The sequence below is a fragment of the Cucurbita moschata genome, unplaced genomic scaffold (assembly GCF_002738365.1).
Source record: "Cucurbita moschata cultivar Rifu unplaced genomic scaffold, Cmos_1.0 Cmo_Scf00010, whole genome shotgun sequence".
Lineage (NCBI taxonomy): Eukaryota > Viridiplantae > Streptophyta > Magnoliopsida > Cucurbitales > Cucurbitaceae > Cucurbita > Cucurbita moschata.
This window is the reverse complement of record NW_019268526.1, coordinates 3,126,346-3,141,592: the sequence shown is the minus strand read 5'-3', so window position 1 is coordinate 3,141,592 and position 15,247 is coordinate 3,126,346. Positions and strand designations below refer to the sequence as shown.

Here is a 15,247-nt window from a genome sequence, read left to right as displayed (position 1 = left end):
ATTCGCAGCCCACTCTCGACTCTCCGGCCTTGGACCGCATCGAGACCGCTCTCCGCCCAAAATTCACCTACTCCCACATCGCCGATAAGCTCCACAGGCTCAAACTCCAGTACCACAAACTCGCAAGGACCAAGTCCTTAATCAAAACTCCCCACCACCGTCGAATTCTCGAGATCGGCCGAAGCATCTGGGGAAAACCCCCCACACCCAGAACAAAACCACAGGCGATTTTAAGGGCAATTCCACGGAGAATCAAACAAAGGTCAGGCTCAAGCAAAAAGGGGGTTGATCTGAATGACTTTCCCGTTCTTTTGAGTGAATTTTCTCGGCGGTTTCCGGGAAATGGGGTGTGGAAAGAAGGGCTGAGGGGAATGGAGGAGAAGAGTTTGAGGGATATGAATGAGAAATGGGTTTTGTTGCATATTGAAGAGGCAGAGCTTAAGGCAAGAAGGGCTGCGTTATTACAGAAGCAACTTAGACTTACAGACTTCTGAAGATGTTTACATTACTAACCGAAGTATTCTCTTACAGTTTCGTTTCCAATTTGAAACAGCGTCATGTGCCATAGTCTTCTTGTCGGTGTTTTTCCCTGTATGATGTATTTCGATTATGCACCCAATGGTAGGCTTAGAAGTATGGGTTTGTATTGTATTGTATAATTGTATTTCGATTATGACCAATGAATGGCTCTAACATTTTTCAATGCATTGAATATCCTCTTTGAGATGAAGACGAGGAAAAGAACCAACGAAGATGCAGCAAGTAAATTGAGAAAGCATACTAAATCAAGAATTGGAAGAGATCTCTAACCTTTTCAACATTCAGCCTGTTGAGATTCATTTAAATCGGAATTTACACCTTTTCACCTTCAAATGATAGCTGCAAAAGAAATCATGGGGTCTGATCCTCCACAAGTTCTGATATGCAAGCAGTTCGCTGAAGTGGTACAAATTCTCAAGCCTGGATTTTGCAAAAACGAAGAAATAATGTAACCTCATAAAACAACCCATCTTTCGTTCTAAAAACCATTAAATTGTAGAAGTTACTCAAAAGATGAAACGTATAAATAATTCACCTCTACACAGAAAGTTAAGGATCAAGATTCATCATACCCCACTTTGGTTCTAAATCCATAAAATTGCAGAGTGCAGCAAAGATACAGAAGCGTGTATATACAGAGTTCAAGGTAAACATAGAAACTCCAGCAGTTTTTTTGAGCAGGAGGATTGACCACAGAAACCAGGAAATTGTGAACGGTTTTTCATTTTAGAACCCTCTATATGACTGAATATTGACTCTGCTTTCTTTCTCATTTCACATTATCAATGAAATGAAACAGTCATTTGGCAGCAAGCACGTTTTGTTGAGCGAGGTTCTCCTGCTGCTGTTGGTAGTTCAGGGGCCTCCTGAATAGCATGATATGTGGCTCGGGACGATGAATAGCATAGTGCACCCATCCACGACTCTGCTGAACTCCAAGTGCACGCCACTCATTCTGCACAAAGGATTAAAGGGCTAAGAGTATAACAATACGCTTGCATTAAATGAGTACTCAAACAGATTTGGGAAGCACAACTTTGCTTAGTTTAGTGATTACAAGTTCAAGAATATTAAAAGACATTGATGGTATAATGATATTCCTGTGTTGCTTAGTTTAGTGATTACAAGTTCAAGAATATTAAAAGACATTGATGGTATAATGATATTCCTGTGCCTGTGCCTGTCCCCAACCATGACGCCTATTGCTCACTAATTGCATAGAGGGAATGCACAATTGGCAAGCTAGGAGGGGTCTAGTCTAATGCGAAACATTCATGAACCCCTGATTCTCAATGCGAAACATTCATAAACACCGTTTCAACTTTCATACAACCATCAGCCAAATCAAAGAGAGAATATCAAGATCATATGAAAACTAAGACTAGAAAGAAGAGGAAAAACCATCCACAGCATAATAACAATTTCTTACAGAGTCTCAATGTAATACATTTATTTTTCATTGTCGACATACAAAATAGAGAGTAGCGATACCTAAATCTGTTTTAAGAATCCAACTATTGAAATTAATTTTCTTCCGAAACAATCCGAGGATAGGAGGCGATTCTTAAAATGCATAAATTCAAAATTACTTAGACCAAATTGCTTACTTCAGAGAGCAGGCGATTCTTAGGCAGCAACTTTGCCACGTCGGGTGGGAGCACCACATGCCTGCATCAATTTTTCAATCACCAGTTAGCCATTGAAGACAAAGAATTAAACACTTCCAACAATCATTCAAGACAGCAAGAAACTAAAGAGTTGGAAACTGAGAGCGAGTAAGAACACGATAATACCTATACTCGTGAATGTCGTCGAAGTACTTCTCAGAGTACTGAATCTGACCCATCCGTCAGTGCTTGATCTTCACCTTCCAGAGACAATTACAATACGATGAAGATGAAGCTAATTCATTCAATGGTTCCGATCGCCCAACTGAAACGACGTCTGAACAGCAAACTCAAACTGAGCTAGGGCTCTCCTCCTCAACCCCCCGAAAATGGCGCATTATTTATATATACACGATTTGAAGTAATGAAGTGCAAAGTCGCCCAATCATTTATAGCCACGTGTAACTCGTTAAGGAGGGCTAATTCTACCACGTGTTACAATTATTATTTTTATATATATAAAAAAGAAGTTTCTTATATCTCATCCATTACGTTGTTTCTTCTGTCAAATTGAGTCATGGATAATTCATGAATTTAATTGTATTTACAGCTTTTTGTCCACACATATTTAATAGTGGTTCTATGTATTGATCAAATTTAATCGTATTAACGGATAAATTACCATACTTATTTAAGTCGCAAACTTTAAAGTTGACTAACAACAAGCTTCATGTGCCCATATGAATAGTATAAGCTTGTCTCATGCCACCCTCCCCTCACAATAAAGCAAGGGACGGGACATGGAAGACTCAGTTCATGCATCACACCCTCTCGCTCTCAATAAAGCAAAGGATGGGACATGAAAGACTCAGTTCATGCATCACACCCTCCCCCTTCACAATAAAGCAAAGGACGGGACATGGAAGACTCAGTTCATGCATCACACCCTCCCCTCACAATAAAGCAAAGGACGGGACATGGAAGACTCAGTTCATGCATCACACCCTCCCCCTTCACAACAAAGCAAAGGACGGGACATGGAAGACTCAGTTCATGCATCACACCCTCCCCTCACAATAAAGCAAAGGACGGGACATGGAAGACTCAGTTCATGCATCACACCCTCCCCCTTCACAATAAAGCAAAGGACGGGACATGGAAGACTAGTTCATGCACCACACCCTCCCCCTCACAATAAAGCAAAGGACGGGACATGGAAGACTCTTTTCATGTATCACACCCTCCCCCTCACAATAAAGCAAGGGACGGGACATGAAAGACTCAGTTCTACATCACGCATCACAGTTTCGTAGTGATATTCTCAAGAAACAAAACACCAACCAGGAATGGATTCTACATCTAATTTGTTCATGATTGATATAGAACTCCATTATTGGCTTGCTGTGCTCAATTTGCCTGTCTAAAACACACACCTCCATAAGTCATCGCAGCAAACTACACTATGGAATTAAAGGCCCATACAAAATTTTGGAAAGCTTCCCTTCCCTTCCAAACCAACTAACCAATCATTCTTCTGTACACTACACCCGCCCAAAAAGGGAACTTTTTTTTCATAACCCTATCATCATATTCATAAGGGTTGTTGTTGTATGATCATTTTTCTGTACACCCACAAAACCAAAACCAAAACCCAAAAACAAAACAATTTCATCAGGAGGCCATGTGGGATTGCTTCATAGCTTTTCCACACCAAAAGAATTTCATCCCCTAGAAGTTTTACTATGTTTCTTCTTCGCCTCCCTGCGTTTGCGAAACACTATTATTAATTACCCGATATTGCGGTATCGCCTTCTGCAGTACCGACGTCCCTTGGAAGATCATCATCTGGTAATGTCTCTTGTACTCCATTACCTGTGATGGAAAAACATTTTAATCCATGTAATTTCTTTTCGTAACATGTGGATCTATATACTGTCAAGATTAATGCACCTCTTCAGGAGGCGACTTGCTGAATCCAAACTTGTTGATCCACAACGATTCTGCTTCGTCTGCGGCAGGCAGAACGAGATTCTTCACGTTCAAAAATCCCAAGAACCTCTCGATGCATGAATACAAGGATTGGAAGTAGCCCTGAAAATAGAGTTCATTTCTTAAGTGAAAGAGGTAAACCTTTTTCATGGTGGAAGAAAGATGATAGCTACCTGCCCTTGGAAGTTGGTATCTGTTGCTACTAATGGAAGCTCCGCTACTTCAATCCCAAATATACGAAATATTCCCGCTGACACGACAGATTCACTACATGAACGAACAAGATTAGCTTAAGAACATAAGATTCCAGCAATATAATGCAAACTTCATGAACTCTTACTTCACAGTTAGAACTGCACAGTATATCCCACCAAATTCTTGACCCCTGATGTTCCTCCTGCACGGCAAATAGAGTACCCAAGATTACTCTCAACAGCCCACTATATTTCATAACTTCATAGCAAGATGCAAGAACCAATCATTGAGGGAATGAAAGGAAAATATGAGTGTAATTCTTTACCCATAAAGCATGGACGGAATGAAATCCCTCCCAGAGGCAGGGTCAACTATGGGATCAAAACAATCCTGGATTTACAAAAGAAAAAATAACAGTTGGTAAGAAGTAAAATAAACGCCCTCGAAACAACCTATATTAATCGGTACAGCTGAAACATGGGATCCAGAGGACAATTGTCTAATGAAAGTCACTCACATGGAAAATAGAAACGGCCTTCGAAAGCAGTGATCTAGTTTCATCAGAAGGCGACATTTTCCAGTTGAGGACCCGCCATCGAATTTTAAGATTGTTTATGCTTGCCGAACCCTTGTCTTCAATCTTTTTCTGAACAGAGACCAAAATAGACTCGGGCAGCTTCTCTCCTCCTAAAGCCACCAACTTCTCCAGTGCAGAGTTTATCCTGTTGCACTCAGGACAACAGAACCACTTTCCTTGGGGAAGTTCCTGCAAGAACAGTCGTATCAGATCACAACATTTTAAATATCAGATCACAACATTTACCACTCAAAAGAAATCGAAATCTGCAGTGAAAGATGGTGTAAGGGGACACCTTGAGATTTTCCATGTTGTGTTCCTTTAAGCAGCCAACATGAAACTCCTTTTCACACTGGAGAAAATATTGGCATTTGGTACTTAACATTCGAGAATAGTGATAAAAGGAAGATTTTAACACCTTGCTGGACAAATAAACTTTCAAAGAATAATACCTGATCACAAAGAATAACAGTTCGAGGACCAAACCCGGACTTGCTAAAGTCGTGGCATCTACAACAGTCGAGACTACCACTTAGGAACACTTGGAGAAACATTAGAAAAGCAAAACCAAGCATGCAACAAATATTGAGGTGGAAATTTTTGAAAAATGAAGCTGCTTTCAAGGAAGAAACAAAAACCTGCATAGTGCACATCCACCAACTTCCACTTCCATAGTTTTGACAATTCGAATGCATCTCGTTGTTATCTGTTCAATAGGATCAACACCAGCAACCCTTCCAGCAGCAACAGCATTTGCATTGTGCTCCACAAATTTTTCCTTTTGGAACAAATTCTGGCAATATTTGCAGTACCAGGTACCAGTAGGGATACATGGTAAAGGAACACAATCTGCATTGACCAAGCAAAAAATGTCAAATTGTGCATATAATTACTGGATGAGGGGGAATAAATGTATTCTGCAGTACCAAGTGTAGTGATGCATAAATGCAGCGCAGTGTCCATTTTAGTTTTTTGATCATGATACTCATATTTATGCATTAATGAGTTACTAATCAACAAATCTACCAACGTAGGACTACAGAGAGAGAGGGAGAACTTTCATAATTAGGTGGACAAACTAGCACAAACATAGGACATTTTCAACAGGAAGCTTAATCACCTCTGTGAAAGGCCCTGGGGCAGCCATCACAACACAACAGATCCCCTCCGTCTGCACAAATGCTACACAAGTCATCGTTATCGTTGGAGGAGAACTTTCGTCCTTTCGATAGAGATATGGACAACTCGTGCAGAGACACCCCATTTGATGTGTAAATGTGCAAATAACTGCAAGGGAAGGTACACTAGGCCAAGTCAAAATAAAACTAATTATATCAACAAAGTTTCATTTCTTTCATAACTCCACAACAATCTGTCTAGTTTTCATTTACAATCTTATCTCTCATTGCCTTTTTCTTTCTTAGTTTTTTAGAAAAGTAGACATTTTGTAACTATTTCTACTTTCTCATTTCTAAGAAACGTTCCAGATATTATATACAACTCTTATAAACAAAAACTCTACTTTCTTATTCTCATTCCAACACATTTTCTCTTGATTTTCTATTAAGAAAAAACAAGAAACAAAAATTGAGAAACCAGAAACAAGAAAAGAGAATTTGATCACATAGGCCCTCAATTGAAAACTTGATCTTGAGTTCATTTCTTTAAGAAAATCATGTCAAGGATAGACAATATCAAAATGAACGAAGCAAGTACTCACGGCTTGCGCCTTGATGCCCAGCCAGCATGAGCTTCAAACTGCGAGGGACTAACCTAATCATTAAGCAAAAGTCAGATCAAAACTCCAGCAATCTTCAAGATCAAAAATGTTTCAGCAGAAGAATAATACCTCAGAGTTGCAGCAGCTACAAAAAATACCAAATCCCTTTTTATACCCAACCAACAATTTCTACAATAAGAAAAAGATGAATAAATAAATGTATTAACTATACATAACATGCAAATTAGAAGAACTAAATGATTATTTGTCTATGGTTAATAATAAATAAATAAAATAATGAAAAATAAAAAAATAAAAGACCTGCCCACGAGCATAGTATGCAACTTCAGTTCCATCGGGTAATATATCTTCCTCAAACACTAACTTATGCAGCCTTAGATCCCTGTTAGGAGGATGTTAGATAATGTCCATGAAATAAACTATAACTAGAAGGAAAAAAAAAAAGAAAGAGTAGATGTCAGAACATGTCCACACAAGCAAAGTGACACAAGAAATTTATGAAAGGAACAAATCACTAACTTTCTGGTTAATCTTCCATGACTTTTACCACGATTGGAACCACTCTTTGATGCAGTATCAGATAACTTGGGAAGTAAATTTGGTTTTGGAGTTCTGCAATAAACAGATATAAGAAATGGATTTCAGAATACATGAGAGCATGAAACATATCTTCAGAATGCGTGAGAGCATTCTTCCCATCAGTTTATATGCCAAGTTCTAAATTTTCATTGATAGAAATTTTCAAAAGCATTACAAACACCAAAAAGGTTGTAACCTTTGGGGCCTTATCTATATTGTTGTCATAAGCTACTAAATGGAGAAAGCATCTTGATCAGTAAGAACACCTTTCATTACTGAAGATTATGGGAATGGGGCTGTCATGAGGCTTCTTCAAATCCATACATGAACAGCAAAGTAACATCGCCTTCCCGGGGTCTGATTCAGGAATTCGACCTATGATACAATGAATTAAAGTATATAATCATTAGATTGTTGGGTCTAGCAACCAAGTAGAGGAACGGTATGACACACCGACCAGACATAAAAGCAACCTTTGCAACTCAGGCAGATAGCAGATCTTTTTACCAAGGAACAACCAATTGCACTTCTGATGAATTCTTCTGTCTGGTCGAAATAAAAATTTTGGCATGCGTTCATGATGTCTCTGAGGGTATTCCCATTCTCCAAGTAAATGTACTCTGGTGGACGTTTATTCGAGCTACCGGCATGTAGTTCAAATAAAGTAGGAGAAACAACCTGCATTATTCAGATATGGATTAACAAAATTCCTCGAGTAATTTCATGAATCTGACCATAAACAAAACTCACTTCATTTCCTTGGCAGTTGTTACAGAAACAAATTATCCCAGAGCCACTGATTACTCCTCCTAGCCCAGCGTCTCCTTGTGCTTTAATCTAAAATTAGTCAGAATAAGAAGATAAGACAAAAGCCATATAGATGTACAAAAATGAAAGCAGCTGCAATTTCAACCAATACCTTAGAACCTCTAATGTATCTCACTCGAAGTCCCTCCAAAATACCCGTTTCCAGAAGGTCCTTTAACTTGGCGGGAAATCTCTTCATCGACACATTCTTCGGCTTTGTCATTCCGATCTGCATCGGAGGTGTAGCTGAGGGGCTAGGGGCATCCTTTGGTTTGTTTTCAGCATCATTTGAGATAACTTGCATTGTCATACCCGTATTAGATTTTGCAAGATCACCTACAGACGTTGTCGTGGACTCCGAGTTCTGATTTAAGGCCGAACGGGTAAACCTCTTGTGAGGCTGCTGATCCATCTTCTTTCCCAACTGACCATTAACAACAATGATCGATTCCGACCGACTCACTGCTTCCTCTGAGAGAACATTTTTACCCTCCTTCCCTAAATCCCCACATGTTAAAGCCCCTTCAGATTCATTCCAAGATATATCCTTAGACTCATCCTCGCACGATGCCTCCATTTTTTCATCAACCAATGCCCTGTCCCTTGCCAAATTCACTGTCCCATGGCTGATTGGATCCTCACTATCCAACAGTTCCTCCTTCGATTCTTCTATACGAATACTATTCGATGTCTCATCCATAGTTCCAGTATCACCCGTAGATTCATCCACCTGACTCTTCGGTTCTTCATCGCTTACAAGGTCTACTATATCACTCTTGGCCTCTTCACTCATTGAATCCGCCATGTCCTCCATACTCTTCACTTCCTCGACCTTCCCCACCTCAGAACTCCTTAACTGGGCAGTCTCATCCTCCCCCTCGCCCCCACTTGTTTCCATCGTCACTGAGCCCTTTAACCTTTTGGGGGTAGGAGTCTCCAGAATCGCATTTGGCAACCTCCTGGAACGAGTCCGACCTAATGACCCACAAATCTCCGATTGAACTTTCAAAGCAAAGGCAAACTCACGCTTGAGACCAGTCCGGACTCGTGACAACACCACGAACTCATCCGGAGCCGTACCGTTCGCCATATACCATATAGATCAATTAACCCCTCGAATTATCCCGCTTTTCGAATTCGAAAACAAATTATCAAAGTAAAATAAGAACAAGATATTAACAGTGGCGCAATATGTGCCTGTAAATGATTAGATTTCGATGCGTTTTGAATTGAATAACCCCAAATGAAAACCGATTATGATTTCGTTCCTTTAATAACAAAACGTAGATATAAGAAGAAGGGAAAACACTCACACGCAAAGGAAAAAAGAAAATTAGGGTTTGTCGAACGTCGGGAATTGAGTTTTTAGGTTGGGGAAGAAGAAGAAGAGGAAGAAAAGAATGGAGGACAGGGGAGCCGGTTTCTTGGAAGAACGCAAAACGAAAAGGGCGAAGACGGAACCAACTTTTCATAATACCGAAAATACCCCTTCGAAGACGAATCCGGAAAAGATTAGGGCAAATCTGAAGAGGAGTAATACGACGTAGTATAGTAAATGTTGTTGGAGGGTAATTTGGTACGTGAAAATAAACAGAAACGCAATCGCTTCGACCACGCTGCTCCACGTCGTAAACATATATTTCGTTTTTATTTATTATATATATTTTTTTTGGTTCGAAAATAAGTTTTTTGAAAAACGAGAATTTTCGCGGCTTGGACCTCAGACGATCTTTACACACACACAGAATCGCGTGCCAGCCAATCACAGCTCGCCATTTATATTTTCCCTTTTTAATTTTCTTATATACGCCGTGGAATTCGCGGGAAATTTACCAGAACTGGGCCGGCTTCACAGTAGGCCCATATCATCCCTATAAACGTGAACCGTAGCGGTTCAATTCGGTTCCTAAACGCACTAAAACCGATCCGGTTTTCAATATTTTTCTCTCCTATTTGAATCTTGACTGACTAAATTATTTGATTCAATTGATTTATTAATATAATATTTTTTTTTTAATTCAACATACGAGGAAAGATAGTCAATGTCGTGCATGTTTCTTTTTATACATTTTTTATGTTTTATTTATTTTTTAATTTATTTCCATACAACGTATTAAAAAAACATGGTAATTTATACATTTTTAGATTATATTGTACAAACAGATAATAAATTAATTAGCCTGATTTGTTAAAATAAATTAAATCAAATCACATAATTAAGGTGTAGTTGAATTTAGACCATCGCAATATCAATCATTTATTACTCTTTAATTTCAATAATTAATGCCCCATCTATTTATATTTCTTCTATAGTATAATTTACTTATAACTTAGGTTGAAATTGAAATAAAAATCAATTAGGGTATGAATTGAGATAATTACGCCATTATGGCTGATTATAACGAGTGGTGGCGGCGCTGACGGCGCCGCCGTCACTTTGTCTCAGACGACACGAAAAATGGGTATATGCGTCAGACAGGGCAAAGCAACGGGCGACTTGTCGCACCGGTCATTTTTGTGTAGATGGGCTGAAAGAAAACGACACCGAATGTAACCGGCCCGTTATTGTAAAGTCGATAAAAATGGGCCGATAAAGGCCCACATGGAGTTATTCGACGATGGGCCGATGAAGGCCCACATTGAGTTATTTGACGATGGACGACAAGTAGACACTCTCCCATATGCGCATAAACGACATGTAGTTTCAAGTCAAATTACCGAATTAGATGGTCATAACTTCAGTTTACTAATATTATTTTATTAAATTTAATAACTATTTATCACATTTTTAGTTCAAGCCACCCGTTTGATTGATGATATATTTTTAAATTTATTATTGAGCTATGTTTAAATTGGTAAAAATGGATGTACGACCATTATTGCAAGTGAGTGGGTATAAATAAAAGAGTCCTAGAAAAAAAAAGTTGTGGGCTAAGTTAAAAGAGGCAGCTGAATAGAAGACTTGAGATGTTTGTTAGCCCTAAGTGTGGCCAGTCACGCACGTCTCGTCGCATGGGATCGGTCGGCCACTTCTTACAATCGAACCCAAGGAGTTTTGTCGTCAAACGCCTGGCCGTATTTATTAGAATTTATTATTATTTTACTAATCAAATTCCCATTTTCAATTATTATTATTTAATTTTCCTAATATTAAAAAACCATCAAATGTTAATATTGTGATTGAGAACTATTTTATTTAAATGTGTGGTATAAAATATTAAATATTTACACCAAAAATAATTTATGAAATTTATTTTTTTTTCTCGCTCAAAAGGTTTTTTTATTTTTATAAAATATTAAAAGAGAATAATTTCACGTCTGAAAAATTCAAAAAAATGGCAATGAAATTCAAGTACCATAAAAAGAATATCTTAATTAAAAATATTTTAAGGTTGATATACTATCTCTATAGTCATGTGAGGTGAGAGAATATTGTCTGATAATATATGTTTTGGCTGTTATATATCATTGTCAGCAATTTTTTACACGATGTATTTTTTAATTATTTAAAACAAGTGGAAAGATGTTAATGAAACAAAATATTAACCGTTTCCGTGGTAATGGTATTTTTGAGATTTTTTTTAAAAGTTCGTGGGTATTATTGAAAATTTTGAAAGTTCAAAGGTGTTAGACGAACACGACTCTCCACAATGGTATGATATTGTCCATTGTGAGCATAAGCTCTCATGGCTTTGTTTTGGGCTTCCCCAAAAGGCCTCATACCAATGGAGCGAGTATTTTTTATTTATAAACACATGATCATTCCCTAAATCAGCCGATGTTGGACTTTCATCATCCAACAAAAGGTATTTTTATTAATTTTGAAGGTAACCTTACAATATTCGTTAAAAAGTGATCGAGACGATTTAACCTACCAACACACCTCTAACGTAATATATGCCAAATTAAAACACGATGAAGATAACATCGATAACGATAGAATCCTGAAAAAAAATGAATAACAAGGTTGCTGAAAGAAAACGATTAGTTGCTTGTTGTTGTTCCTTTCACACTCCTTTCGTTCAACATCAAATTTTAGGTAAGAAATGAAAGTATATATTATACATTTGAATTGGAAGAAAAATAGGTGATAAGGGTGTATCTAGGTGGTGTGACAAATTATGATATCATTATTTAAATCATAATTAGGAGTTAATCCATGCATTTAAACTTGGGTTTAGTCTCTAATTTGGGAAACACGTGTCCACACTCTCCAATAATTCACTCAATTCCAAACCCTTTACCTTACCAATCATTTTCCATTTATCACTTTAATAATTCAAACACATTTTAATTATGCATTTTAATCCTTTTTGGATCATATATTCCTCTTACCTCTCACCAAATTATGACAACCCTTTTATTTTCTCTCATAATTCATATATATATATATATATATATATTATAACTGTTTTGGTCAATTACGTATTATCGATCGCACTTTTGATGGCAGCGGATTTGCGATTGTACGACACTCACTTTCCAGCAACAAGTGAGTTAAGCCAATTCGTTCTTACGTTGCCTACGGCCAAGGGATGTATGCTCGAGCCTTTGACCTCAGTTTAAGAAGGTTTTAGAAAATGAGGGTAGGGAGAGATTTTCGAAAGAGAGATTTTGAAAGAGGTGTTATATATGCAAGCAAGAGAGTAACAACAAGGACTGACAGTATATAACTATTGGTGGGAGAAGTTGACAACTCATTAGTCTCACAGTTTTAAAATGTGCATGCTAAAGAGAGGTTCCCACACCCTTACAAGGGTACACAAATAAGGAATGCTCCATTCCCCACGCATAAATATATATATATTATAATTGATCTAGTTAATATAGTACTTGCTATAACCGTCCAAACCCACTGCAAATATAGTACTCGCTAATCTCATAATTTTAAAATGCTATGTTAAAGAGAGGTTTTCACACCCTTATAAGGGCACACATATAAAGTATGTTTCATTCCCTTCTTCAACCGACGTGAGACCTCACATTTACTCTTGCTTTTCGTGAACGACCTACGCTTAAGCCTCCGCTCTACTTTTGAAAAATGGTTTTAGAAAACGGGGTTAGATAAAGATTTGAAAAATGTTAATCTAAGAAAACAATATTACAAGCTAGTAGGCAGTAAAGAAGAACGACGACATAGATAGCATGTAACTCAGATAGGAAGATTTGACAACTAGTCGTATACTCCTATGTTACATAAAGAATGAGTATACATCTACGTGGAACATGTTCTAAAAAAGTATGATCGTAACATAGAGTAAGGAAAAAAATTTAAGAACGGAATGAGATTCATGTACTAGGATTTGATAAAATTTGAACAGTTTAATTAGATAAAATATATGAACGATAAGACGTTGCTAGAATTGTCTAGAATTAATATAACTGAATGATTTTGATTAGAGTTGTCACGGACGTACCTACCTAGCAACGTTCTCTTTAACTTTTGACGAGTTAGCCTCCCGAAAGAGAAGCAGGGTGTCTTGGGTGTCTGATAAACAAGTAAGAAGCTGGACATGAAGAAAAATTGACGTTTTATGGGTCCTAATTGGACGGCATCTGCCCTTAAAAAAGGATACCCTACAAAGTTTGTCACAGAATTGAATAGTGTTTTTGTGCCTTTCTTTAAGCAAGTTGCAAAAATATGTTCCTATACCACGTAATTAGATAAAGATACCTACACCATTGTTCATATCCCTTTTCTTTCCGAGCTCTATAACGTGAGATTGAAGATTCAAACCTGTTATAGCATATGAGATTCCACAAGGGTGTAGACGTCTCTCCCTAGTAAACATGTTTTTAAACCCGTGAGATTGACAACGATACGTAAGGGGCCAAAACGGACAATATCAGAGCCAGACAGCAGGTGGTGTGCTAGAGTCACAGGGTTTGGTTGGAGAGGGAAACAAAACATTCGTTATAAAAGTATGGAAATCTTCCCCTACTAAACACGTTTTATATTACTGATACGTAATGGGCTAAAGCAGACTATGTCTACTAACGGTGAGCTTGAACTGTTACGATCTGAACGATCTTGTTCAATTATTCAACCACGTGAGCTATGGTCGGAAATTTATTCGGGTTATCTTTAGGAAAAAGACGAGGGGTGTAGTTTGTAGACCCATAAAAGTTTAACCATTTCCTCATGGGGTATTTGGAAGTGATAAGAATCATACAACATAAAAGAAGGCAAAGGCATATGGGGAGAAGGTGAAGAGAAGGACAAAGCAAGCAAGGTCCATATACAATTATCAATGGAAGAAGGAAGAAGACTGAAAGACAGGTAGCCTAACACTCAAATAACTCTTCTTTCTACCAATTAACCCTTTCTATCTTTATCCCGTTGTCTCCTTTTCCCCACATCTTTGTTCTTTTCTTAATCGTCATTTGTGTTTCAATCACGGGTAAGGCAATCGGGTAATCGGGTAAGGCGATCAAGCTACCTGCACCTGTCTGGTTTGGTCGTTTAGCGACTCTTTCTAAAAAAACAAAAATGTAAAAAGAAAGTCTCACGTGAATTTAGATTTGAAAGTTTTGGATTATAACTGATACGATTATTAGCTTATAGTTTTATTGGATTTGAGGTTGTAATTCTTGTGTTATATTGGGAATCGTTGTATCTAATTAGTTACCAATCTGTTAGTGTTTTTCGGTTCTTATCTCGAGTATATCTTCCACCCATATAAAATCTCCACGAGCACCGACAAAAATAACTTTTAACACGTAGGAAGATGTTCACATCCTCAAGAATACAATTCCAAATTGATTTCATCCCACGTGGTAGATTCTCGAGTATAAATAAAGTGTTGCTTAGGGTTTAGTGCCGAGACATCTAAATTAAGAACAATGGATAAGAAATTATTTGTTAGAATCAAGGTGACTATATAACAATCCATAAGGAAGGAGCCATTTGCTAATTTAGGGTATGTATTTAGAATCTTTTGTTTGTCCTCTTCATCAACACAACAACGATAATCTCATAATCAATCAATCAATCAATCAATCGGGTGCCACTCATGCATCTACCAAATAATGGCCTCAAATGGTAATGCTAAGAGCTCAAATAGGGTTGATTGAAGGTTTTGGGATTAAATCACGAGAGTTTAAAGATTAGAGACCAAAGTAAATTTGATAGTTATCATACTATATCTCGCGGTAGATGTTTCTCGTACTTAGTTGTATATCGAGTTTAAAATAGTCGGGAATTTGATTCAT

The 15,247-nt window shown here is 37.7% G+C and overlaps 2 protein-coding genes across 2 annotated transcripts; both read right to left on the bottom strand.

The window, feature by feature from the left end:
- Positions 1-1,056: 1,056 nt before the first annotated feature.
- Positions 1,057-2,548, bottom strand: LOC111448764 (cyclin-dependent kinases regulatory subunit 1-like). Its single transcript, XM_023088492.1, has 3 exons — positions 2,334-2,548; positions 2,148-2,208; positions 1,057-1,495 (listed from the first exon to the last, which is right to left on the bottom strand). The coding sequence occupies exons 1-3, from the start codon at positions 2,384-2,386 to the stop codon at positions 1,340-1,342; spliced, it is 270 nt and encodes an 89-aa protein (XP_022944260.1). The 5' UTR covers positions 2,387-2,548; the 3' UTR covers positions 1,057-1,339.
- Positions 2,549-3,491: 943 nt separating this feature from the next.
- Positions 3,492-9,512, bottom strand: LOC111448757. The gene is made up of 18 exons (XM_023088481.1): positions 8,148-9,512; positions 7,979-8,065; positions 7,702-7,906; positions 7,495-7,603; positions 7,169-7,261; positions 6,950-7,031; positions 6,758-6,817; positions 6,629-6,681; positions 6,029-6,195; positions 5,547-5,757; positions 5,361-5,418; positions 5,204-5,260; positions 4,849-5,097; positions 4,657-4,721; positions 4,477-4,533; positions 4,310-4,403; positions 4,098-4,238; positions 3,492-4,019 (listed from the first exon to the last, which is right to left on the bottom strand). Exons 1-18 carry the CDS (start codon positions 9,123-9,125, stop codon positions 3,888-3,890), a joined length of 2,898 nt encoding a protein of 965 aa, XP_022944249.1. The 5' UTR covers positions 9,126-9,512; the 3' UTR covers positions 3,492-3,887.
- Between the last annotated feature and the right edge of the window lie 5,735 nt (positions 9,513-15,247).

Excerpts from the sequence above, each read along its gene's own strand:
- LOC111448764 (XM_023088492.1), bottom strand. The coding sequence starts at position 2,386 with ATGGGTCAGATTCAGTACTCTGAGAAGTACTTCGACGACATTCACGAG. Across the intron at positions 2,209-2,333 it reads GACGACATTCACGAGTATAG|GCATGTGGTGCTCCCACCCG; the intron begins GTATTATCGTGT and ends AAATTGATGCAG. Across the intron at positions 1,496-2,147 it reads AGAATCGCCTGCTCTCTGAA|AATGAGTGGCGTGCACTTGG; the intron begins GTAAGCAATTTG and ends TCCTTTGTGCAG.
- LOC111448757 (XM_023088481.1), bottom strand. The coding sequence starts at position 9,125 with ATGGCGAACGGTACGGCTCCGGATGAGTTCGTGGTGTTGTCACGAGTC. Across the intron at positions 4,534-4,656 it reads ATTCCGTCCATGCTTTATGG|GAGGAACATCAGGGGTCAAG; the intron begins GTAAAGAATTAC and ends TTTGCCGTGCAG. Across the intron at positions 4,020-4,097 it reads GCAAGTCGCCTCCTGAAGAG|GTAATGGAGTACAAGAGACA; the intron begins GTGCATTAATCT and ends TTTCCATCACAG.